The sequence below is a fragment of the Dermacentor silvarum genome, chromosome 4 (assembly GCF_013339745.2).
Source record: "Dermacentor silvarum isolate Dsil-2018 chromosome 4, BIME_Dsil_1.4, whole genome shotgun sequence".
NCBI lineage: Eukaryota > Metazoa > Arthropoda > Arachnida > Ixodida > Ixodidae > Dermacentor > Dermacentor silvarum.
This window is the reverse complement of record NC_051157.2, coordinates 165,960,556-165,987,817: the sequence shown is the minus strand read 5'-3', so window position 1 is coordinate 165,987,817 and position 27,262 is coordinate 165,960,556. Positions and strand designations below refer to the sequence as shown.

Here is a 27,262-nt window from a genome sequence, read left to right as displayed (position 1 = left end):
CGAGATTTGTTTCTACTCGATCACAGCCCCTCTAGAGGGTTTATTAGGGCGTCACTTATAGCCCAAACGAAGCCAAGTCGCAGATTTTCAGTAGCCCAAATATAGCCACATAGCCAACTCGTCGAAGTCGACGCCAAAACTTTGTTTTTCTGTAGCCCAATTTGGCTATATATCGCCAAACCTGGCAACAGTGGGAGAATCGGACCTGCAGCAGTAGTGTAGCGACTTTAGCTGAGCATGGCGTCTCGAGTGCATAAGCGTACTAAAAGAAGAATGCCTGCAAGCAGAAGATGTGGTTGAAAGGCACTTTATTTCAGGACATGCCGCTTAAAACATCCATGGTAATGATTCGATGAGAACGTTGAATGAAAATTTGACAAGAACAGCACCGTGAAGGGCCGGAAAGTGGCTAAGCACGTTCGCCACGTATGCGTCGTGCGAGTTGTATATCTTTAGGCATTATAGTGACGCGCTTAGCGTGAATCGCACACAAGTTGGAGTCTTCGAAAAGGCCCACAAGGTACGCTTCGCAGGCTTCCTGCAAGGCCTGCACGGCAGAACTCTGAAACCGGAGGTCGGTCTTGAAGTCCTGCGCTATTTCGCGGACCAACCGCTGAAATGGCAGCTTACGGATCAGCATCTCTGTCGACTTCTGGTATCGCCGAATTTCACGCAGAGCCACTGTGCCTGCAAAAAAAAAAGGGGGGGGGGGAACATGGCGTAAGGTTAGCCAAAACAGGCGGCAGCTCAGAACTCAGTAGCTTACGTAAGACAATAAGGATAGCGGCTTGTATGTAAATGACAATGTACGCTTCAGCTACAGAGAGCATCTAGCCTCCACGAGAAGGTGATTAGACACATGAAAGAAAAAACAGCAGCTACCTTGCACAGTGCGTCGTATGGCGCAGCTACGCAAGCCTACATAATCGCCCATGCTGTTGGCAGTATTATTCTTCACTCCACCCATGAAACGTCAGCCTTGCTTCGCGGTGCTAAGCGACACAGGTTCCGAGTTTGGTCAAGCATCAGTGTGAAATGCAAAATGCTTCTTGAAAACTTTTGGAATTGGTTAATCAAACACTCCTTTAAAATATTGCGAAGCACGCCACTAAGGAGTCCCTCGTACCGCCAATTTAGATTTGCGACGCTACATATATTGAGTGGCAGGAAGTTGCACGAAAGCGCAACCGAACTCACCAGGTCGGTAGCGGTGCGGTTTCTTGACGCCACCAGTGGCAGGTGCTGACTTCCGGGCTGCCTTCGTTGCCAGCTGCTTGCGAGGTGCCTTCCCACCGGTAGACTTTCGGGCGGTCTGCTTGGTTCGTGCCATGGCGTGCTGTGGCGTACCCTAGGGGTTCCGTGTAACCGATTGCGATTCAATGCAAAAATTTTGGGCCTTTTTATGGCCTCGACACGAGCATGCGCATTTGAATATGTATTTAGGTTGTCACGTCAGCATGAGTGCATTGTATTATCGGAACCTTTCAGACCACTTCTGTTCGTGATTGCGTTGAAGCCGAGGAGCCACTCCTGATAAGCTCGGTTTAACACGTTCCATGCGCATCATACCGCACTGCCGTTTTGTTTCACAGGACTGGTGACATGGCGACTCTGTACAGCACTGTCAAATATGCGCCCACTAGCATTCGATAATGCGCTGTATTCGCTTACGTAGACATCAAAATTCTGTGACGTGACATATAAATTTCACGAAGCAGTGAACACAAAAAGTGAACTGTGTGGTTTAATTTTGCGACACTGGAGAGCGAAGATGGTTAAGCAGAACATTATTGTGGAGGGACGCTGATATATTTTGACCAAGAGGGGCTAATGCGCCCGTAAATTACGTACACAAGTGTTATTGCACTTCACCCGTGTCCATTAACAATCTTGATTCAACAAAGCCTAATCGTACAAAGTTAAAACAACTATGTGGTTTTATGGGCTGAAACCATGACCTGATTGTGAGACATATGCATGCTCAGGCACTTGAGCGAAGGGAGCCCAACACTATTGCAGCATACTTCCTCCAACCCTTCTGCTTTTCGCATTCCTTAATGGGCTACAGAAAAGAGCACGTCTTCCTCTCGGCAATTACTCTCTTCCTCTGAGCATTAAAAAAATGAAGACCCTATCGGATATATTATTTTTAATGCGAAAGCAATACACGCCTCATTACGCGAAAATCCGGCGTTGTAGTCAGTAGTTGTAGTCGATAGCGACTCCAATCGTGGCAGTCGGGAGCCGAATATGAGGCCACTGATGTATCGTATATTGAGTGCACATTAACTTTCGCGGGATGGAATCCCGGCCGCGGGGGCAGCAATTCGATGAAGGCAAAATGCAAAAACGCCCCTGTGCTTGCGTTGTAGCGCACGTTAAAGAACCCAAGGTGGTCAAAATTAATCCAGAGCCCTCCACTACAGCGTGCCTCATAATCAGAACTGGTTTTGTCACGTAAAAGCCCAGAAACAAGAAGAAGAAGAACCCCAGCTAACCGAGTCCTTCACTGCGGCGGGCTTCGTAATCACATTGTGGTTATAATACCCCGTCAACTACTTTTTGTCTTTCAGCAATCGCTTGAGCATAGAAGACGTTCGCGCTCGATTCTTCTTTTGTGTTTATGTTACCATGACGCCCTTTAAATGAGTAATTAAGGGCTTTTTATACGTTCTCTATTTCTTTGTGCCTTGTTGCGACCGGATTACTGCATTATTCTGTAATTATAGCATTTCTTAGGCTGTGGCTCAAGGTACCTACGGCATATCCCTCCAACGTTCTTTACAGGAACATTTGAATGATCCGGCAGTGTTTTAGTAGACGTACACCTAGCATTTTTCGATCGTTTTTCCATGTTTTACGTTAAGATACATCTGGCTGAACCATGCTGAACCGCTAAAGGCATGTTCCCCTAGCGTCAGCACTTATTCTGTTTGTGGTATGGCGCAGCGTGCCTGTTTGGGCGTAGCCCATTCGTATTGGGGTGCTTATCATTGCTGTAATTGGCGGATCAACTTCTATAGCGTTGATACGTGCTTTCACAGCAAGAAAAAAGCATTCTGTTCCGTGCCGCTCCACGCGATGCTAAGACCACGTGTTATCGCACATACTGCAATGCTGCAATCACACTTCTCTACAGAGCCACTAAATGAATGGTGGAAATTTGTTCGTGTGGCAGCAGCTCACCATTAGGAAGATGTCGAAGTCCAAGCTGCAATCCACCAATTAACATAATCGATAACTAACGAAAGCGGAGAAGTGTAACTCTTCTCCGAACAGTTAGCTCCTCTGACCGCCCTTAGGCACCTTCAGTTCTCATTTGTGAACCGGTGCGAGTGCCCCTTGTTGTACTGTTTGTTTTGTTGTTTAAAGCAGTTCTTTCTTGACGCTTATTTGGAAAACTGATTTATTTATACCACTAGGCCGAGAACTCATAAAAACTTAGAAATTGGTAGCACGATTTACAGCGTCGTATAAGACGTTATGGTTCTGTGTATGTTTAAAGGCATTCTCGGCCCCTTGTCAGTAGAATATACGCACCTCTCTTAAAGCGAAGCTTCACCTGTCTATACGAAATCGTATATGGCTAGGTGAAACCGCCTGTGTACAGAAAACTATCTTCATCAGCATTGGCTCGAACGTCGTCGTCTTCTTCCGCAGCTTGCTTCTTGGCGCCCCTCGGGTTGCGCTCACGCTCGTGCTCGGCGCGCGCTCGTGCCACTGATCCCGCGTTCGTCGTCGTCGTCTTCTTCCACGGCTAGCTGCGTTGCCGCTCATCTTTCTAGCGTACAATTTCACCTCTGTCATCGTAATGGGAGGCCCCGTTTACGGGGATATGAGCCATTGCTTAGAGGCGTATTAGACATTCATTGTCTTGCGTAACGGACATAATAAAGATGAGGTTCCCAAGGTGGAGTAAATAATAATTCTGTGCATGTATATCCAGAGAAATGCATACCTCATGACAATCAAAAAGTTACAAGGATACGCGGCGCATGTCACGGGGATATTTAGGGAGTTGCACTCTAAGGCAGGGGCCTTAAAGAGAACAGCCTCCTGAGACTCATGCAAGCCTTTATTACCAGCCGAATAGCGTATGCCACACCATATCTTGTGTTTAAACAAAAAGAAAAAGAGAAAATATTTGCGATCATTAGGAAGAGCGTTAAGAGAGACCTAGTGCTCCCAGACTCTACCTCGACAGACCTCCTTCTCAAAAGGGGGGTTCACAACACGCTAGTTGAACTCACTGAGGCAGTACGAGTGTCTCATTTGGAAAGAATAGGCCAGCCCAAAACAAGGAGAAAAATCATGGAATGGGTAGGAATCCAATGTGACAGGGGTGCCCCGAGTGGAAAGGGCATTCCGTTGGACGTGCGTAAACGCTTCCGAATTGCCCCCCTACCTAAAAATATGCATCCTGTCTACAACAAAGAGAGGAGAGCTCACAGGGCTAACGCTCTAGTAAATAAACTTAAAACACACCGGCGCATAAAGTAGCGTTCGTGGACGCCGCATGCGGCAGAAACGGGGCTGCGGTATCGACGGTGGTAGATGGCGACGGGTGCTTTCAGATAGCGTGCTCCACGTGCACGAGGGACGTCTGTACAGCCGAGGAGGTTGCAGTAGCGCTCGCTTGTGCCGCTACAAAAGCGGGAGTCGTATTATGGGATCGGAAATTAGCTATTTGAAATTTTAGCAAAGGGAGAATCTCGGAAGAGGCCCTCTAAATTCTACTCAAATCCCTCCTAGTAGGGACATAACTTTTCTTTCGGTTCCGGCCCATGAAGAAGTCCCAGGTAACGAAGCCGCTCACGAGCTCGCCCGAGCACTCTACCACCGGGCAACTCTAGAGCAGTCAGTTCCAGTGATCAAAGATAACGTCATCACGTACGGGGATATTGTAGATCATTACAAAGCCGAAAGAATAATCTTTCTGTCCTCCGCATCGGTCTCTCTCTCTCTGGGGACGCTCGCATTTGGCGGCGCCTCCAGGTGAAACAATTATACATCACTATATGGGGTCTACCTAACTCTGACGACGGACTATAACGACGCCCTCTGCAAAATGTGTAAGGAGAAAGGTACGCTAGACCATGTAATATGGGAGTGTGCTGGCTCCCCAGGGGCCAAGGAAAACATTGACAGTACAGAAGCGTGGGAGGCCTTGATCCAGAGCGAGGCTGAAGACGACCAGAGTCGAGCAATCCGCCTGGCCGTCGAGGCCGTGAAGAGTCACCATCCTCAACGCGCGAGGACTGCTTCGTCCCCCCACCAACGTGTAGGTTAAGGTGGCGGTCCCACTCCGGCGGCGCGAGCCCCCCGTTTTCAGTACTTTTGGAGCAACCGTGGCTGCTCTTTTATTTAGGATACAAAGTTGTCGTATATACTATAACAAAGCCTAATTCTTGTAGATTCTAACTATATATAGTATAGAGAAATTGTATAAGGTGATTTAGAAATAAATGTTCAAGAACAAGCATGAGATACATAGTTTTTGCGAACTGTGTCTCAGTTGTGACCATATTTAGGAGAAACTACCGCACGTACTGCATTGCGGCTTGCACTGTAGCTTTAGGACATATTTCGCAGCAAAATAAGTCTGAATTTTTACTTTTTGGACAATTTGTTTTTGAAGATTGCCAAATATCGCAAACTTCTATTCTAGACAGCCCGATAACTACACGCTCAAGATAGCTAAATTTTGGATAAATTAGACTTCAAGGAATGTCCATTTAGGAAGCAAAATTTAAATCATGTACGTTCATTAGTTTTAAACCACAGCTTCGTAGCTTTAGTACCTTCCCGCAAAAATGGGCAAAAGTAAAACCAGAATTCTAAACATTGCTTAATTTCGGCCGCATTATTCGGAAAACTATTAAAGGTACATGAATAAAATTTTACGTACTAGATGTAAATTCTTTGAGCTTTAAAGTTTCCAAAATTTAGCTTCCCCGAGTGTGTAGTTGCCGGGCTGTTTACAACAGAAGTTTGCGATATTTGGGAAACTTCAAAAACAATTTCTCCGAAAAGTAAAAATTCAAACTTATTTTGCTGCGTCTAGGAAACAGATAAATATGTCCTAAAGCTACAGTGCAAGCCACAATGCAGTAAATGCGGTAATTCCTTCTAAATATGGTCACAACTGAGACACAGTTCGCAAAAAAACATGTATCTCATGCTTGTTTTTGAACATTTATTTCTAGATCACATTCATAAATTTCTTTATATAATATATAGTTGCAATCTGCAAGAATTAGGCTTTTTGACGGTTTATACCACTACTTTATATCCCAAGTAGAAGAGCCGCCGCGGTTCCTCCAAAAGTACTGAAAACGGGGGGCTCGTGCCGATGGAGTGGGACCGCCACCGTAAGAGGGTGTACCCCGGCTCGGTTGAATAATAAACTGTTTAGTCAATCAATCAATTAACTTTGATACAATTTAGAAGAATCGCAAGCAGCAATGGCGGGCGAATGCTGCTAACCACGCTGCCGATTAAACTCGCGGCATCGAACGCAAGCGACAACGGCGGACTGCTATGCGCTCGACCAGCGCGCGATTTTGCTGGCAGACGCAAGAGGAAACGAGCACGAGTTACGTTTGCTGTTACAGTCCGTTTTGTTCTAACAGCTGCCAATTTCAGCCTTTTAAGCAAAGCATTATAGGCTCACAAGTTTCAGCGGTGGTGGTGGTGTCACGCTGAAGAGTGGGCCGATCCTGGTGATAGTGCAGAAAGGGTCCAAGCTCAATGGCACATACCAGGGACAAATAAAAAAGAAAGAAAGAAAGAAAGAAAGAGAGAGAGAAATAATGAAAGAAAGAGAGAAAGAGAAAGGAAGGAAATCACCAGCCCTTCCCCTGTCGAGAAAATGGGGGTGAGCGAAAGTTGTCGTGTGAGTACTTGACCTACTACTTTCCCTTCCCTTTCCTACTACTTTTATTGCGATAGCAATTATATGGACACTTCAACCAGATTTCTGCCGTCGGTGTCGCCGTCGTCGTCGCCGTCGCCGTAAGGTTCCGTATGGATTCCAAGGGCGATAAAATCGTCGCCGCGCGCCGTATGCGCGAGTGAAAGCGCACGGGGGACGCGCGCTATCACGGCAAGCCAACGCACGGCGGAAATCAAACGCGACCGTCGCGCGAAAGGCCGTGGGAGTATGGGGTGGGAGGGAGGCGGGGCGACGCTGTGCTACGGCACCAAATGTGTATCTTGGAACCGAGCGCAAGGGGAACTGGCAACGCAATCTCCCACGCGAAAGCAAAAAAGCGGGAAGGCAGCGCGGGACGGAGGGTTGGGGGAGCAGCTTCTACTCTGCCAACAAATACCCTTGCACTGGCTGTGGTGGCGGTCGCCCGCACTGTCTCTTATCTCCACACGGCTCTGACCTTTGTATGCGCTGTGCATTCGCCGCTCAGTTTCCGTTGAAGCGATAGACCGCATGATTCATCGCCCGCTGCAGCGCCTGCGCTTGCTGCCAGCGTTTTGACAGTCCTTGTCTCCGGTGATTCAGTGTGATCTATTCATGTTTGCTTGTGCGCGATGACACCACGCTTGTCAATTCAGTTAGAAAGCGAATGTGTCCAAGTTTATGGAGCCGATAAAACTACTGTCTCTACTCCGAATAGCTCTCTACCAATTGGCTATCGCAATTGATGCTTCGCCTTTCGGGCGAAACTGCGACATTTTTAGGGGCGAAGCTCCTTAGGGTGTGGGTCTGTCCCTCCTCTGTAGTATGTAGTAGTAGTCGTCGTCGTAGTAGGTAGCCACGTCTACTTTTATGAAAAAAAAATTCCGAAAGTTGCCCCGTAGCGCGGAATCGAACCAGGGACCCCTTGCTTCCGAACGCGCAGCGATAACCATTACACCACGAAACGCTTTTTTTTCGAACATGGTATTTATTACAATGAATGAAATGTATTTACAGGAACTATTTACAATAATATGAGCACTAGGTGGACATAACTAATCAAACGTCAACGAGCAGTCCATATGAAGATAACGTCACACAGAGCAACACCGTCCTTCACAGCAAAAATTTGTAAGGGGAAGTTAAACACCTAATCAAAAGTGTATACCAAGCCGGCTGACATTCTTCTTGGTCGTAAATGTCCTTTAAGTGTTTGATCATCTGAACGAAATGTGATCTCGAGGAAATTGTTTTTTCTGCATTTCGGTCTTGCATGCGAGATTTCCATAGGCTATGAAGGCCTATCAGTAAAAACATATCGAATGAAACATCTTCATACGGTGCAACAAGATATCGGATACTGTGAGAATTTAGATCAAAATATTTTTGCAAGTTTCTATGGATAACATCCCAAAATAAAATGGCATCTTTACAAACAATAAAACAGTGTTCAATGGTTTCAGGCACGTCACATAGGCGACAGTTAACAGACGAAACGAAAATATTCTATTTGTGCAGCCATGTTTTAACGGGTAATGTTTCGGTGTGTAATTTATAAAAAAAGTTTTTGTAGAAGGGGGAACTGGCATTTTGCGCACTCTCGCAAGCACATCATGTCCAGGTAATGTGATGTATACGGATGGATAAAACGGCGGTGGGAACAACATCGATATTAAATCTTTGTAAAGACTTTTTCGTGACACAGTAAACAAATAATCTTTAGAAAATCGAGCAGTCAGAAAAGAAATAGAAAAATAAACCTCACGCATGAACCCCCATAAACAAGGTCTAGAAATTAAATCTGAGGACACCACCAATTCTGGCAGGACATGAACCAGGTTAACCTGCATGAAAGCTCGTAATACTGGAAGAGAGCTATCCCGAAAAAAGAAAAGGCGCGACACTAACTGTCGCACATATAAATGCACCAAGCCTAACCCTCCAGCACTCACTGGTCGAAAAATGTTGTCGCGTCTCGTAGGTTCAAAACTGGAAGACCATATAAACGTTGAAAAAATCCTATGAAAACGTTGAATGTAAAGCCTTGCGCAGTGAAGAACTTGAAAGACATAGAAAACTTTAGTTGCCAAAAACATGTTGCAGGCTTCTGCTCTTCCAAATATTGATAGACGGTGCGGGACAAAGGTATTTGTGTAGCGCTGGAGGGCTGGAACGCGCTCTCTCCAGTAGTGTGCACTGAACTTGTAGGCATGCAGTGGAACTCCTAGATATTTAGGTGGCACACAGGACCACTCAATGCCAGCATAATGTGATGGTGTAATGGCCCAATATCCAAACCATAGCCCTGAGCTCTTAGTGTTATTCATCCGTGCACCGGAAACATAACCAAACTCTTCTATGATAGAAAGAGTTTTATCGATGCTGGGCTTGTCCTTGCAGAAAAATGCAATATCATCAGCGTATGCTAAAACTTTTACCGCCTTACCAAAAACATTAAAACCACGAACACTGCTGCAGTTCAAAATGCTCAAACAGAGTGGTTCTAAGTAAAGGGCAAAGAGGAGTGGGGACATAGGGCATCCTTGTTTCACTGAAGAACGGATGTGGACGGGATTAGATAGGCTACTATTGACAACAAAGCGGGTTGTACAATGACTATAACAAAGTCGAACGCCATTAAGCACTGTGGATCCTACATTGGCGTGTTCTAGAAGAGAAAATAAAAACGAATGCCGGACCCGATCAAATGCCTTCGCGAGGTCAATCTGGAGCATTGCAAGTTGATCATAAGAAGTCGAACAGCACTCAAGAACTGTGCGAGCGACGTGTATGTTAGTTTGTATAGAACGGCCTTTGATACCACATGTTTGATGAGGGCCAATAAGAATTGAAATCGCTACCTGCAAACGATTGGACAAAATTTTAGCAAAAAGTTTGTAGTCCACGTTTGACAATGTAATCGGTCTATAACCAGCAACAGAACGTAATTTTTCTCTGTCAGTACTTTTAGGTATTAACACTGTGTGGCTTTTTGTGAAAGACTGTGGTAATTCCTCTAGCTCAAAACTTGTTAAAAATATTTAGTAGAACAGGCGTAAGAATTGACTTAAAGTTTTTATAAAATTCACCCGAAATGCCATCGGGCCCGGGAGTTTTTGACATGGGTAACTGATCAATGGCAACCTCTACCTCTTGTTTAGTAAAGGGACCGCTAATGACTGAACAGTGTTCATCAGTTAGAGGAGTTATTAGAGACGCAAAGTATTGTAGAAGCTTGGTGTTCTGGTCTCCAGAAGCACCACTGAAGAGCACCGAATAGAAGTCTTCGAATTCAGACAGAATATCACTCGTGTCAGTTACTAATGCGTCTTTCGAATACATGTCGTTAATAACTTTCGTAGAAGCGTGGCGGCGTTCATCAATCAAAGCCTGACGGGTCGGCTTCTCAGAAAGCAAGGCACGGTTATTACGTGACCGAACACGGGCGCCTCTATAGCGCACTGCGTCAAACTTTTGCAAGTCACATTTCACATTTGCAATGTCATCAGCGTACGTTCCAGGAGATTCACATTCAAGCTCATAAAGGCTATAAAGACTTTTCAACAATTTCTTCTCTTCGTACTTTTTGTAAAACGACTTAATAGAACCAAGTTCAATGGCGACTGATCTGATTTCTTGCTTAAAAAGCTCCCATGCAGCGAATATTGGCAAATCAAGAGAGAAGCAATTTTTCAGTGCTAAGCATACCTGTTCAGTAAACATTTTATCACCAATTATAGATGAATTTAACTTCCAGAGTGCCCACTGAGGCCGGAAACTAGCACGAGTGTCTCCGCCTAGTCGCGTAATTACCATACAGTGGTCGGAGAACGAAATAGGGTGAATTTTGCATTGGAGACTTCTAGAAATCAACGATGTCGAAACATATATACGATCGAGTCTAGAATGTGAACTTCCTTGAGTGTACGTATATGAACAAGATATTTCCTCCAATGCCCCTATATCTATGAGGCCCGCATTTTCAGTGATGCCAAATAGCACTTCACTACTTTTGTCCTTATGGGTGTTACGTAATGAACGGTCACTCACGTCGCACACGCAGTTGACGTCTCCTAAGAGAACAACAGTACGGTCACAGTCCAATAAAGGAGCTAGATTTTCAAATAAGGCAATTCGTTTTGCGGAATCATTGAACGCATAAACGTTAACGATGCGCCATGGTACGCTACGCAACAAAATATCACAACATATCCACCGCCCTTCAGAGTCTACATTATAAGTGAATGCGGTGTACGGAAGGGTCTTCCTCAAAAACAAAAAGCCACCTGCCGATAACCCAACTGCATGAGACACACAAACATTGTACTCTGACAAAAAGGGCTCTAATGCCCTTGCAGTGTCTTCATCACTTTCGATCTTTGTCTCCTGAAGGGCAACAAAGTCGAGTCGTTTGGTAGATAACAGTCGGCGTAGCTGCAACTGCTTCTGTCGGGACCGAAGCCCTCGTACATTAAGTGTTGCGAAAGATAGTTGCTGCGAGAGCACCATGTTGCCTACACACCGTTTCTTGTCAATGCTGCATGAGATCAGGCGCGGAGAACGAAGGAGATTCCTCTCCTCCACCAACACCAGGCCTTCTAGATCTTGACCGCCGGTGCCTCTCTTTATGTTTGGGTGAACGTCGGCGATGCAGTTGTCTGGAAGCATTTGGCGTGCTGTTCTCCTCACTTGACACAGAGGTTGTCGAGGCACGGCGCTTCAGCAAAGTGTTGTTGGAGAGTGTGTTCTCCATAGGGGTAGGACACTGGTTCGGTAGCTGAGCAGTGGCGATTTCTGTAACTGGAGTATCTTCTTTTGCGAGTTCGCTGCTAACTGCTTCAACGGTCTCTGGCTCTTGACTCTTCTTTGTTGCCTTTTCCATAGGCTCAGACTGTGCCGTTGTGATCTCAGTCGATGCAGTCTCGCAAGCTTCTGAGCTGACCGGTGGTGGAACTTCGCTGGTGTCAGCTGGCAGAACTCCCGTTGCATCTAGGACCTCTGTGACATCCATGATATGTTCTTGCAGTGCGTCATCTGAAGGTCTTGTGCGATGTCGCAGCTTGTCAGCATACGTTACTACACAGTCTGCAGTCGCGTGCCCAAAGCGTCGGCAATCGTCGCACCTAGGCGTGTGACAGTGACGGCGAATGTGACCAGCTTTGTGGCAGCGAAGGCACAGTGGTGGTCTTCCAGGGATGAGTAGAAGACTTTGTATTCCGCAGACTGTCCGTAAGTGTGGGATATCGGCGACACTGACACCATCAGCAAGTGACAGAACAACATCTCGATTGAGAGTTCGCATTTCTTCCATATCTGATACTTTCCAGCGTTCCTTGAAAATTGACAGCACTTTTCCGAAAGTCTGTAGTGCCTCGCGTATGTAAGCATCCTCTAAATGTTCAGGAAGCCATAGCATCTTAATGTTTACCTCCGCTGGCTCCGGATCAATCACAACACATCTCTTAGACTTAACCAGAAATTCACCGCAGGTCACTAATCTGGCTTTCGCAGACGGCGATTTGCACGTCACCATCCAGACGTGGGACATCTGGAATTGTCCTATTGAGATTATTTATCTCAAGTCTATAATCTTCCGGAGAGCGTCTCTGAAGTGTTGAGCACGATATGGGCGTCCGGTTAGGTCAGCATGTAGAAAAAAGTGGTTGCAGTTTCACCTGAAAGGCGAAGCATCAATTGCGATAGCAAATTTGTAGGGAGCTATACGGAGTAATGATAGTAGCTTTATCAGCTGTATAAACTTGGACATGCAGCAGCACCGGCAGCACGCAGAACTGTTGTCGACGCCGTCGGCGTTTTGCCCGCGTTCGCACAAAATGCGTGCGGCGTTGGTGAGTGTTGCCGGAGCCTCTGATATAAATAGGCACTGGGTGCCGCAGCTATACGTCGCCTCCCTTCCCTCCCCCTCCCCCCCACGGCCTTTCGTGCGTCAGAAGAAGGCGCGTTTGCTCTACATATATGGTGATTGTAAAGGAGGAAAGAGACGCCTACTTCTGCAGCCCTTAAGAGAGAGAGAGAGAAAATGACTTTATTGACATTAATCCGGCATGTAGGGGTGGATCAGGCCACGTAGGGCTCCATCAACCCCCTATCTCACTAGACCTCAGCGCGGACCGGTCCGGCGCTAGCTACTAGGAGTTGCCTCCGTTCGCTTTTGCCGGGCCAGGGCCGCGTCGAGCCGCTGGATGGCTTGGAGTTGCGCCTGATGGTCAGGCGAACTGATGTAGTGCAGCCCTTAAGGGAGCACGGCACAGAACGCGCGTTTGTTCTCCGCCGTGCGTTCACTCCCCGTGAAAGCGCGCGTCCCTCGCACCCTTTCACTCGCACATACAGCGTTCGGCGGCGCGCGGCGACGATTTCATCTCCATTGACGTCATACGGAACCTCACCGTGACGGCGACGGTGACGCCGACGGCAGAAATCTGCTTTGGAGTGTCCATATAATTGCTATCGCAATAAAACGGAGTCGGTGACGAGCTTACCAGTTGGGAGACGAGGCAGGACGATACGATAGTCATTACTGCTGGCTTGAGCCTGGGCAGCACCTCGGCCTGAGGCCGATTGATCCTTTTTAGCGGAGGACATCAAAGCGCGACCGTTCGGAACGCCGTCTTCTTCTTCTTTCCCTACGCCACGAAGCGCAAATGGACACACGCACCACGATGACAATAAATACCCAACATTAACGAAAGACTGCGCGTTTGTAACGCGTTTCTGCTAGCGCGTTACGGCCCGTGTAAGAAGCTGGTGTAAGACGCTGTGGCCTCTCCGCCTTACCCCCGTATTCATAAACGATCGTCGACTAGAACTTGACTTGTCACCGCCTTGGGCAGCGCGTTCGAAACGCGTTGAAGGCGGTGGCAAGTCAAGTTCAAGTCGAGGAGCGTTTATGATACGGGGGTTATATTCTCTCAGCAGGAAATTTGCAGGCGCAAGTTGGAATACGCTAGCACAAGACAGGGGTAATTGGAGATCGCAGGGAGAGGCCTTAGTCCTGCAGTGGACATAAAAATATAGGCTGATGATGATGACTCTCTCAGCAGTCATGTGATGGCGTCGGCAAACGCGGTGCACGTTCCGGCATGTGTAAACGGCTGCGTAAGACGCTGTGGCTTCTCCCCCTTACTAGAGAGTACTGCACGTTTCTAACGCGTTTGTGCTAGCGTCCCCTTAAGCGGCAGATGGTGCAATCATAATGAAGGGCGCTGTTATAAAATAGGAATGACGTCACATATGGCGCGTGTCATTGGTGAAAGTCAATCGTTCGATTTATTGCGGCGAGACTGGGCGAATTACACGGAAGATTCACGGTTTACCGATGATTCCCTCCGGAGCTTTGCCCACTCATCATCATTCACCCCGTGGATATGCGGTGTTTTTGTTCCCTGTCATGGTACTTTTCGTTTCCTTTCCTTCTACTTTTGTTTCCCTTTCGTGCAACTTTTCATTCCGTTGCGTTGTACGTTTCCATCCCTCGATGTATATATTTATTAAACGTTTATGTTTTATTACCATGAAATGTCTTTATGTTACCCCTGACGAAGGTCAGATACACACACAAGCTTCGCTTACCCCTATTTTCTCGACAGGGGAAGGGCTGGTGTATTTTCCTTCTTGCAATGACAACTTGTTTATGTTTGTGTGCGGTTGTTCACGTATTACCTGCCAGCAGCGCAAATGTGCGTCTTTAAAGTTTACCTATTCTGTTGAAGATGCGAGATCCAGCACGTCACAGCGTTCGGCAGGGCATTAATAGGCAGAGAAGTGTGTTTCATTTCCCATTTTATGAGATATATTGCACAGCAAGACATCCAATGAACAAAACAGTATTACAGAGCTCACTATTTCGTACCAGCATGTACAAACTGCACATTTTATAGGCGCATCAGTTCATAGCGCTTCCTACAATTTCTGAGTAGCAAAAGTAATTTTCGTTTTCTTTGCACGTGACAATCCAACAACAGCAAATCGTTTGTTATAACACTTATTTGTGCTTACTTATGCAAAAAAATTATCAGTAAGCACGACCGGTTCAAAGGCTCAACACAGCCCATTTCACATACGCAGACATAGAAGAAAGAGATTCAGGGAATATGGAGTTGTCCATGCTGGGGCTGTGGTTTGGTAAAATGCTTAATAAGTTATAAGCTTACGTACAACACAATTTACAAAACAAAATTCAGAACTGTTTCCGCAAAACACTGTTTTCAGTACATGTAGGTCAGCTATCATTGTACTTTTTATCGTGGAATTCATGCGAAATATAAAGCAAAAAATTTACCAAGCTAAATTCTTCTTTTAACTGTTACTTTTCCATTTTGCCATGCATAACTATTTCCCATTTTCAGATCTAAGTGGCAAAATTGTCCTCTCCACGTCAGAGACACCATAAAGGTTCCTACAATTACTAGAGAAACCATCTTGAAATGCAGCACAACGGGACGGCACAACAGAGAGGAAGACGAACGCAGGCGCATTTTGCAGCTAACCGTTCTTGGAGAGTTTTTAAAGCAGCGCTGGCTTTATTCTGAAGCCTACCAGATTAAGGTAACCAAAAAATATGCTAGCATCGCCAGCTCGCATTACGTATTTCGGATCTCTAATGATATTTACTAGGTCATTTATATATGCGATAAAATTAAACGGCTTGGCTTTTTGCCACTTTCCTCTTTCAATGCCTTGCGGCTTCTGATTCCGGCGTTTCTTTAGTGTAATTGTGGTGTTTTGTGAGACAGTATCATTTGTCAAATGTTTCTCAATTAGAAGATACTGAGCTGATCGGCAGTCCGGCTGTGAACGGCTTTAGATGTATCAAATAACGCATTCCTGGTCATTTTATTGTCATTATTGTTGCAATTTCAGGTAACTTTAGAAACTTTATTGGAATGGAAAAGATATTAAGGAGGGGTGGTCGGAGCCTCTCTGTCCAGGGCCCCACTGACCTCTGCCGCCTGCCTGACCTGGCTAATTAAGGACTTTTGTCTTGCCAGGTCGGAGCGGGCGAGCTGTGCCTACCACTGCTCCACTGTGTTACTGGTATTTGGTCTATGAGGGTGCTTAGCGCACTCCCAGGTTACATGTATTAAGGTAGGTATGCCACCGCACCAAGGACGGTTGGCCCTATAAGGAGTGGGATACATGGCGTTTAGCAATTTTAAATAGGGAATACCCGATTGGCGTAAAATTTCAGGTCAAGGTTTCAGTTTTTTGCAGTTGTTCTCGCCGAAGTTATAATCGACATGTTGTATTTTCAAGCGTGAATGCTCTAGTTTGGTGGTGTATAGTTTGTTTTTTGGCGCTAGGGTCAGCAATCGTCAATCAGCGCCAAGAAATGGTGTCGCTCACGTTTAATGCTAATTTGTATTTCATTTTCACACGTCTCTCTCGCTTGTGGGTGCAAGCTTGGTGCACTTACCGCCCAACAGTATAAGGCCTGGAGCTCTGTAAAGCTGAAATATGGAACATTTACGCCGTAACCCATGTTTTTATCTGAGGAATAAAAAAGACGCTAATTATCTGATGTATTCAAATGAGTCTTAACGTTATTTGTCATTTTCTTAGCTATACGACATCAACGCACGCTCTAAATCTTAGCTTACAAGAACGGAAATGTTTCATATTCGAAGGCTCTGTTTATATTGTAGACTGTCTTAATTCAATAATTTTTATATTGGAATATCCCTACTGTGAGAAATGTTAATAAAGAACGCAGTTTCAATACAGTTGCTTTTCTTCATTTTCGTGATGGGATTTTAGACGGCTGTCCGAAGGCCGTTCTTACCAGCTCAAACTGAGCCGGCCGTCTCGACCGGGTGCGCAGTGTTTCCGGATAAAGGTGCGCTGACGTGCAGCGTGTCCAGCGTCAAGGGGCGATTTATTAAAGCGAAAGCCTTAGATGACTCATGGGTCGAAAAATTGACCGTGCGGTGTTATGGGAACAAACTTCAAGCGCATGCGCCAGTATATCTTTGTCAGTAAAAGAGCTTGATTATCTGAGTTCGCGTTTAACGCACACCCTTCTAAATAATCAGTGTGGCCACAAAAGTGTCTGCGTGTGGTTTTCCCGGTTTTGCTCTTTGCCGAGCAATGTGCTGGTGTCTTATGACGTTTTAACGAGTATTTATTTTATTTATTTATTTACAGATACTGTCGGTCCACATCAGAACCAAGACAGGAGTGGTAACAATACATCAACATACATCAAGTAGTGAACGGAATAATAGAATAGAGCAATACAGTATAAGTACGCCTGCGAGAACTGGAAATAAATCTGTTGTTGAAATTTAGCGCTGTGTGTTTGTCTAATTTGCCTTTCCGTCTCATGTCATTCTGCCTGCGCCACAAGACAGTAGCCATCACCATATATACATATATACATGCCCATATAGCTACGCTTGCCGATAAAAGTGGTAAAATGAAGAAGTCATTAAGTCAACCTGCGTATTTGTCTTAATGGTATGCATAGACTTGCCACGATGGGCCAATAACCACGCAGAACCAGTGGCGATGTCTGTGCGACGGTAAAAGAGAACAATTAATATCGAGTAACAACGCATTCGAATAAGAGTGTCAAAGTAATTTAATGAATGTCTCGTAAGCGCGAAGGCTTTTGGCTTCATTCTCTTTAGCTTATGCTAAAGTGACTGCCAACCTTTCTGTTTCGCTGCGTTGACCATGTCCGAGCGTCTTCAATGGCGATTGTCCCGTTCGACAGCTATGCTAAAGTGACTGCCAACTTTTCTGTTTCGCTGCGTTGAAGACGTCCGATCGTCTTCAATGGCGATTGTCCCTGTCCGACAGCTATGCTAAAGTGACTGCCAACTTTTCTGTTTCGCTGCGTTGACGACGTCCGAGCATCTTCAATGGCGATTGTCCCGTTCGACAGCTATGCTAAAGTGACTGCCAACTTTTCTGTTTCGCTGCGTTGATGACGTCCGAGCGTCTTCAATGGCGATTGTCCCGTTCGACAGCTATGCTAAAGTGACTGCCGACTTTTCTGTTTCGCTGCGCTGACGACGTCCGAGCGTCTTCAATGGTGATTGTCCCGTTCGACAGTAAAGCGTCTACAAGAACTAAAATTTAGGCGGGTTTATATGAAAGCATGCTTGCCTCAGTAGAGAAAAACAGTTGATGACATCAGAAAACAACATGGTCGGACAAGCGCGAGCTTGAAGCGTTGCATCAAGCCGTACATTCTCCGGCTACGTCGATGAAATCCCGATGAAGTCGGGTTGAGTCAACACCACCTAGACAGCACAAGGCCTGTTCACTCCGATCAATGACGTCATAATACCTGGCCCGAAATTTCCATTGCCAAGCCTGGCGTCGCGAAAGCGGTGACGTCGAAATCACGGCTGCAAACTAGGAAGCATCCCCATTCGATTCTGGGGCACTCGTGATAGATAGCATGACGTCATGATCGGAGAAACAGGCCTTGTGTTCTCTAGGTGGTGTTGGTGAGTCGGTGGGTTGGAGAAAATCTAGTTGTCAATTTTATGTAAACGCTGTAGAGGGTCGAGCTAAACGAGGTTCGATGCGAGTTCGGTCAACCTGCTTCCAAGCGGCGGGTGGACACGCCGAGGCGGCTTGAAAAGGGAGATGTAAACCCAGGTTGGGCTGCGTCAGCTTGACTTCTGACTCGACCCACTTTGATCAAGTTTACATAAATGGAACTTTTGCGATGTTCGCACGCTCCAGGATAAAAAAAAATGTATGAGCTGGACCTGGTCACGCCGTCTCGGCTGCGACTCGTACGCTGAGGATTAAAGCATTCAAAGTACAAACAGCTACAATGGTCCAGACGACATTCGCTGCTTTCGCAGCAACTACAGCGCACACCCGGACGCCCATCGGCAGGCACACAATACCAGCTCCAAGAGACCATGCCCAAATTGACATCACAAAGCATTATGGCAAAAATGCCAATGCTAGACGGGTTTAGTATCAAGCTAAAGAATGTTCTTTACCTTGCATAATACATTGGTATGGGCCTATTTTCTGTGCCAGTTCTTTGTACGTGTTGTATGCCCTACCCTTCCTACACTTATGCTATGTAACTACGCTGCAGTCGACCAAATAAGTCTACTGTGTGGCCGCTCGTATTGCTTAAGTTGAGGAGCCATACTCTACAGTGTATTATCGTGCATAATTCCGCCAGAATGAGGGTGCGGGCTCGAAATTACGCCGGAGAATGACATTTCAAGCGACGGTCGTACTCGTCTGCGTGCAGAGCAACAAAAGGGATGTCCATACGTCGAATAATACCATTCGTTTATGCTTTTGTTGGATTACCGCCTCTGGGCAAGTAACGTCCGCCATGTATGATTGTCATTAAAGACTGAACCTTGTACTTTCCGAAAAAAATTGCCCGCCAATCCACCCTGCGAAGGTGGTTGGAAAGCGAAGCTTTTTACGCCACCCTCACGGTGACTGCGGCGCACTTGATTTTTTTTGTACGTCAATGGGGACGTTGACGACTTGGCCCTTTATCCCAACTGTCCGCCTCCGTGAGAGAGACGTCGGATTGACTTGAACGGAATCCTAGGTGCCACCAGACGTTCCTCTACTATGTTTAGCGGAGGCAGACGTGCGGAGATCGGAGGATATACGTATCCGTTAGTCTTGGAGAGTTGAGGCACTTTACCTTCGAGTAACGAGTCTTTGCAGGCACCACACACTTTGAAGTTCGCAACGTCCGCTCCCGAGAAGCTACTCGATAACACGCCGAGTGCACTTTTCTTCTTCGCTGCATTCCTAACGTTTGCGATGCACGTTAGATCGTGTTGAAACCACAGTCGACCGCACTCGGAGCAAGTGAACCCAAACTCTACGTCGAGAAATTTCTTCGTAAATTTAGAATTAGCTCCCTTGAACTTGGCCAAATGATCAGTGTGGTACTAGCGCCGTTTCGCCACGTTCTCCGCTTCGCGCCTCTCGTCGTCCTCGCGGCGGGCGCTCCTCTTGCGTTCGGCGTCTCTGACGACGTATGTTGGGTCCTGCTGCCTGGCCTGACGCACACGTTACGCTTCTCTAGCGGCATATGCTGGGTCCTGCTGCCTGGAATGACGCATACGTTCGGCATCTTGTGCGAGACTGCTGGGTTTTGCCTACGACGCTGTTGAGCGAGACGATTTTGTTCTTTCCGCCGAGCCTTATATTCACGCTCTTCTTCTGCCGTCTTTACTTTCCGTGGTCTACCCATAGTGGGGTAGTCTACAAAATGAACCGAAGCAGTTACTAGGCTGGAAGGGTTTCGAATGACGTCAACCCTCTTTCAAGCAGCTGCATAAGCTTTGCAACAGCTGCAATCTAATCTTACGGACCGCGCCGAGCCAGTTTCCGTTGTTTGCCCGCAGCCCTTATCATCCATCATGTTGGCTCATCACTTTGAAGCTTGTTTTTGTGGTTTTTCTAGCGAAAACGAGTGCTTAGTTCTACGCTGAATGCCTGAATTCAAGTAAGCTATACTGCTATACCTGCGATTGTTAGCGGTTCGTCGGGATCGTTTTTTGATTACAACGACGGACACGACAGAACCCTTGGCTGGTAGAGGTACAAAGCTTCGCTTTAAAAAGCAAGGGATTTTGGAAAATAGGACAGCAGTCCTTTTGTCCGACTTTGGCCTAATTCAATTAGGCAGTTAGCAACATTTTTATTTTCGTGTAGCATACATATCCCGTGACGTATGCTCAATGCAGTTGTTACACAACAGTTTACGCGGGGATAGAACCATATAACCGCGTTTTTCCTTCTGCTAAGCGCAAGCATGCTGATATATCGTAACGAGCTGTGTCTGACATTGACGGTTGCATTTCTATGCACGTGCAAGATAAGTGATATAGCTCAAGCATGGACACCATTCCTATGGATCCTTCATACAAGGACATTAAAGTGGCCCATCTAAAATCACTCATTCAAGAATGAATTCGGGGTTTTACGTACCGAAAACCATGATTTGATTATGAGGCACGCCTAGTAAGGAACTCCGGATTAATTTTGACCACCTCGGTATCTTTAACGTGCCCCCAATGTACGGGACACAGGCGTTTTTGCATTTCGCCATCATCGAAATGCGCCCGCCACGGCCTGGATCTGAACCCGCGACCTTGAGCTTAGCAGCGCAACACCATAGCCGCTAAGCCACCCCTGCGGGTGATATAGATTAAACAAACGTGATTTCGCTCTTAAGAGTAATAAACACGGGGAGTCTAATCACTCAGCACAGCAATGCGTAGAAACACAGACATGAAATGGAGCGTCAGAACACGTCTAAAGAAAGGTGTTTGAATTATCAGTTTAAAAAATAGTGTGGCATGCTCCAAAAGTAGCTGTAGTTTCGAAACGCAATGCTTAGAAATTCGAAAGTTTTCGACCTATTTGTATGCAAGCGCGTCAGCATTTCCACATAACCATGATACCGGGAGCAATTCCTGCAGAGGGGCGAATTAAACTGCGCACTGATAAGCTTTGTGCCTTTGACGATGACCGATTATGCGTTTCTAGTTAGTGACGTATCAACTAAGAAAGCCGATCCAAGGAATGCTGCACGTGAATGATATTTTGTACACCTATTCAAATACGCGGCCGTCGTAAAGCCATGCTAGCTTGACTCGTTAGCTTTCGCGTTATTCTTAGAGGAGCAAACACAAGGCGGCCAAGTTGAGGGCAACGGAGAAGACAGACAAAATCGGAAACCTGCCGTTCCTTCGTAATAGCGCACACGAAACAACGCGAATCATTTTCAGTTTTTTTTTCTTTCGCATTTCAGATTTCTTTTGCGTTCATTTGTCAGGGGTGTAGCCAGAAATTTTTTTCAGGGGGGGTTCACCGGCCCGACCGGGGGGGGGGGGGGGCAAGCTTCTGCTTTCCTCTAGGTCACGTGATGGATAATAAATTTCGGTAGTTGAAGCACACTCTATACATGTATATCAAAGACATGGGACCCCCCACTCGCGTGTGCGTGTGAAGAAATTAAGTAAAAAGTAAAGTAAGCTCAGTAAATACAGTAAGTACGACAGGTACAGTGGGCGTTTGGAGCAACGGTCTTTCATCGCGCCACTGAATGGACCCGTCTTCGAAAACGCATCATTGAGACGACCCGTGCGATCGGAGAAGACATCATGAATTGTTAATTTCCGTTAAGCGTAGATGGCGTCGTCCTCGTCGGGGCGAAGTGCGTTTCACAAGTCAAGGACGGCTATACGCGTGAAAATGCACGTGTGACCAGGCTATACCCACTCCCATAGCAATAGCTTGTTGGCTGCGTTTTTGCGCTAGAAAACTTAAATACGCGCAAAAACGCGTAAGGCTTTTTTTTTTCGAAGCTTTAGTCGCCCTGCTCCCTCATACGAGAGGGTTGCATTTCCTGCGGCAAGTGCATGGGCCGCTGTGTCTTCCGCTGTGTGCGAGCGTGCAGCCGTCATTTGCCTTTACGTAAACAGATTCAGAATTGTACAGAATATTTCAACGCACAGCATATATATGGCATGTGTACGCATTTTAAGTAGTGCGTGCAACTCATTTCTGCTTCACTTACGCCGGTGCATACAGCAAGCGGCTTTGTACCTCACAGAATCTCGACTTATTGGTGTACTATATATAGTGATGCAGGAATGAACTCCGGTATTGTTCAGCACATAGTGCACATAATCAATTTCTCAGGACGCGTGAACTCCGACGAGAACTGTCAGCGCCTGCAACAAGAGTTTACTTACGCTGTACTGCGCACAGCAGTAATTCATGCTTGTTGGCTGTCTGTTTCGTGCATTCTATTGCGAGTCGGTGGAATTTCACTGCTGTCATCAACCCCTACGTGTGTACATTGCTGGTTTGGGATTCCACAACTTAAACAACAACTACCAGCCTTCCGTAATTGCTGGTTTGTGATTCAACAACACAACAGTAATTACCAGCCTTCCGTAGGGGCGAAATCGCAAACAAGAGACGTTTCTCGCGCAGACTAAGCCTACGTTCACACTTGGGAAGCGGCAAACGGGCGGAAAGGCCAAAGCGGCCGGAAAATTTTTTCCGCGCCTGTCCAAGTTGTTCACATTTGTTTTGCTACCGCCGCGGCCGCCGCTGCCGTTTTCGTCCAGATCCATCTCGTCTGCGTACGTTTGTCGGCGTGGTGGCGCTCATTATCGCATTATGTCGAGCGGTATGTTCATTCTTTGACCCACGTACCGTCATCAAAAGTGATCATTTTACTCAACTTCGCGTGTCATCTTCGACCTTCGGTAAATTCCTCGTTGGCGTTCCGTAATTCTCCGCACACGGGCGCGGTAGCGCTGAGTCACAGGTTGGTGCCTAGGCGTGAGAACATTTCTTTAATAGCTTTTATTTACAAGTTGTAATAACATTTCATCATTTCGTATTGTCGGCGCCTCCAGGACACCAAAGGGGCAACGGGAACACCACAGCTAAAACCCAGGCTGGCCCTTGTGTTGGGGCTCGCCAAAGCCTGCGCGTCCTACGTGAGACCTACGCTCCCAATCTATCGTCGCGACGAGAAAAGCACCCCGCGACTTCTGCAACATACCGTACACGTGCGAGGAGAATTATGAAGCGCCAACGAGGAATCTGCCTAACTACTGTCTGCCGTGGAAGTTAAAGAAGAAATGGCTTTTATACTTCTACCTACTTGTTTTCTAGAAATGGGCAATGAATAAACGGAAGACGCGGACACCTCGGAAACGGCGGTGGTGGATTCGCCTGGCTTTGCAAAAGCGCGAGAAGTTGGGTCACGCCAAGGCTTCGTTGCGGCACCTCCGGTCGCGCGACGTTGAATACTAACGCGAGTATTGCTGACAGTACGTTTTAGTGCCACTCTTGTCGTAGAGCAAGGGCTGGTTCTTGATCGCGTCGATCAGCATTACAGCCTACACTTCTGGTGCCATGTTCAATTTTACCACCGGTTGTTTACATGCTAGTGTAGCTTGCAGTGAAGCAGAACGACTTTCCGCCGCGTATCCGCTTCGCCATGGCGAAAAAATAGGCCCGAGACTGATTTGGCTCGCAGCCTGTTTTTCTGCCTGTTTTGCCGCCTATGCGAGCGGATTTTTGCAAGATTTTGCCGCTTCCTACAGCTTCGAGATCAAGTGTGAACGTAGCCTAAGATCCTGCGCGAGCGCGGCCTAACCGGCACCTGAAGGGAAGCGGCGGAAATGTATACCGGAGATTTCGATCACCTGGGGTCTTTAACGTGCACCTAAATCTAAGTAAACGGGCCTCGAGCGTTTTCGCCATCATCTTAAATGCGGCTGCCGCATTTGTTCCTTCATTTGTTGCACATTTGTTGCTTCAGAATGCGGCCGCCACATTCTCGCGCAAAACTTCACAGAGTGTCAAAGCCTTGACAAACACCGTGACAGTTTTTTTCCATATGCAGACATGATTCGCTGTAAATTACCAACCAAACGGAAGCGCCCAGGAATCAAATTGTGATAGTAGCACCGGTTTCATGAATTTTGTCAGCGCGAAGCGACGAAAACAAAGGGCGGGTAAGTGGGGGGGGGGGGGGGGGGATGCGGAAAAATTTTCGGGGGGAGGGTTTGAAACCCCCCCCCCCCTGGCTACGCCACTGTGATTTGCTATCGGCTGTTGAGATAGCTGTGCTTGCGCGATATTATAATCAAAACTAAGATCTACCGCAGAACACAGTGCGCGAGTAGAACCGAATTGCCATGTATGATAATTGTCGTTCAGCATTGCAAATCAAGCATTCGCCAATAGAAATCGGAATCTACTTAATTTTAAGACAGTGGTCGTAGACCATCGGCAGCTGAATGCAGAGACATTTAACGAAAAAAGAATGTATATACTAGATATGTGCACTAAGTACGTGCCTTGACGTACTAAAAAGGAAAGCATTCAAGAAGAATACCACCGGAAATGGAGTTTATTTCGCTACATGATTCTAAAAACAGTCATAGCAATGATTCGATGACAATGACGAGTGAAAAAACACAGCACCAGCACTGTATAGAGTGCTGGAAAGTGACTAAGCGCGTTCCCCACGAATGCGCCGTGCAAGTTGCACATCCTTTGGCATTATGGTGACTCGCTTTGCATGAATGGCACACAAGTTGCAGTCTTCGAAGAGGCCGACAAGGTACGCTTCGGAGGCTTCCTGCAGGGCCTGTACGGCAGAACTCTGAAACCGCAGGTCGGTCTTGAAGTCCTGCGCTATTTCGCGAACCAAGCGCTGGAATGGGAGCTTGCGGATTAGCATCTCTGTGGACTTCTGATAGCGCCGAATCTCACGAAGAGCGACAGTGCCTGCAAAAGAACAAAAAAATTTAAATCGCGATATTTTATCACAAGGCAGCTTGACGCCGAGTGGTGTGGCTAGTTCTCGGCATACGAAAATGAGCGTAGTGCTGAGTATGAGAGATTGAAAACAATTTGCATGAGCAGTCCTTTGTCCTCACCATCTAGTATTGCTTACGGGCTCGAACAAACCTTTGGCCACTATGGCTTGACGCCACCGAAAAACAAGGAAGCTTTCCACCCGAGTGTGAGCGAGACATGTTCCCAGTGTTAAGGAATGCTGCGCTGAAATGGTACCTAATACTGTACCTAATGCACACCACTGAACATTGGGTATCAGGTAAGGAGCAACTGGTTAAAATTATTTCGAAACCCTTTTTTTTTATGACGAATCTCGTAGTGCCAATGAAGTTTGCTTAAAAGCGCGACAAAACTTACCGGGTCTGTAGCGATGTGGTTTCTTAATACCTCCAGTCGCGGGCGCCGACTTCCGAGCGGCCTTCGTTGCTAGCTGCTTGCGAGGTGCCTTCCCGCCGGTAGACTTCCGGGCAGTCTGCTTTGTACGAGCCATTGTACGAGTGTGCCTGTGGCGTATGGCAGGTGTTTCGTGTAATCGACTGCGATTAAATGCCAAGTTGTCTTCCTTTTTTATGGCCTCGACACGAGCGTGCGCACTTGGGATAGACAGTTAGGCGGTGACGTCAGCACCAGGCTATGGTATTCTCGCAAGAGCTGTTACTACTTCCGTTCGTGATTGCGGTGAAGCCCGGGGAGCCACTGCTGATATGCGCTGATTATAGCTGTTTATGAGCAGCGTACCGCACAATCGTTTTAGCAGCGGAGCTGTTTAAGCCGAGCGTTAGTCAGCAACGTGCGAACAGAAAGTGTGGGCCGATCCTGGCGGTTGTGCAAAAAGGGTCCAAGCGCAATGCCACATACCTCTCTGCACTAGCGAAGCTGAGCCTGGATAAGTCTAGCTAAGCATGGTTGAGGATACTTAACCTTAGTCAGTCATCGATAGCCAATCAATAGGTAATCGAGCAATAATCAATAAATTCCGCAAAATGCCGGGAATGACTTGGTAGTGCTTAGCCTAGACCAAATACGTGGCCAATACCTTGCGATAGCCAATGAATAGCTAATCGATAATCGATGAATAATCAATGAATTCAGGAAAATACTGGGGATGACTCGATAGTGCTTAGCCTAGCCCAAACACGTGGCCAGTACCTTGCCATAGACAATCGATAGCTAATCGATAATCGATTAATAATGAATAAATTCCGGAAAATGCTGGGGATGACTTGGTAGTGCATAGCCTAGCTCATATACGTGGCCAATACCTTGCGATAGGCAATCGATAGCCAATCAATAGCTAATGCATAATTGATGACTAATCAATAAATTCAGGAAAATGCTCAGGATGAGTTAGCAGTGCTCAGTCTAGCCCAAAAGCCAGGACTAGCTAGTTGCCCATCCGCTACGCTGTCTCTTTAGCATTGCGACTCCAGTGCAAGCTACGCAATTTTTTTGTCTTGCGGTACTCGCGACAGAACTGTGTACAGCATTGTTAAGAAAGCGCCCATGAGCACTCTTTAGTGCACTGAAGGCTTTGTAATTAAACGTTTTCTTACCGTGATAACTAAATACATGCTCGACAAGAGGGAGATTGTTGCACGACAAATTGATTGTTATCCACCTAGTGTTGTAGGGTCAGGTATTGTCGTAAAGAGAGGTAATGTTGGCCAAAGAACCTTCATTATAGGGTTTCATGCTTAACATTTGGTTATGAGAGACCCTGTAGGGGAGGTACGGCATCAGGTCTGACCACAAGGGAACCTTTAACGCGCAGCTAGAGCAAGTGCACCACTGCGTCTTTCACTTCTTCCGCGTCGACTATCAATATTCGTCGAACAAAGTTTATTCAAACAAAGTTCCGCGAAAGCCATCAGTAAGACGGTTGATTTACGGATGATGCGCTGATGTAGTCTTTTGCTCCGTGTTGGATACAACGAGGATCTGACGAAGAGCGTGGGAAAGAAACATCATGTTACAATGTAATAT

The 27,262-nt window shown here is 46.7% G+C and overlaps 1 protein-coding gene across 1 annotated transcript; it reads right to left on the bottom strand.

The window, feature by feature from the left end:
• Positions 1–295: 295 nt before the first annotated feature.
• Positions 296–25,770, bottom strand: LOC119449026 (histone H3.v1). The gene is made up of 6 exons (XM_037712223.2): positions 25,637–25,770; positions 24,931–25,207; positions 11,603–11,850; positions 10,964–10,986; positions 1,198–1,348; positions 296–687 (listed from the first exon to the last, which is right to left on the bottom strand). Exons 1-6 carry the CDS (start codon positions 25,767–25,769, stop codon positions 410–412), a joined length of 1,110 nt encoding a protein of 369 aa, XP_037568151.1. The 5' UTR covers position 25,770; the 3' UTR covers positions 296–409.
• Positions 25,771–27,262: the final 1,492 nt, after the last annotated feature.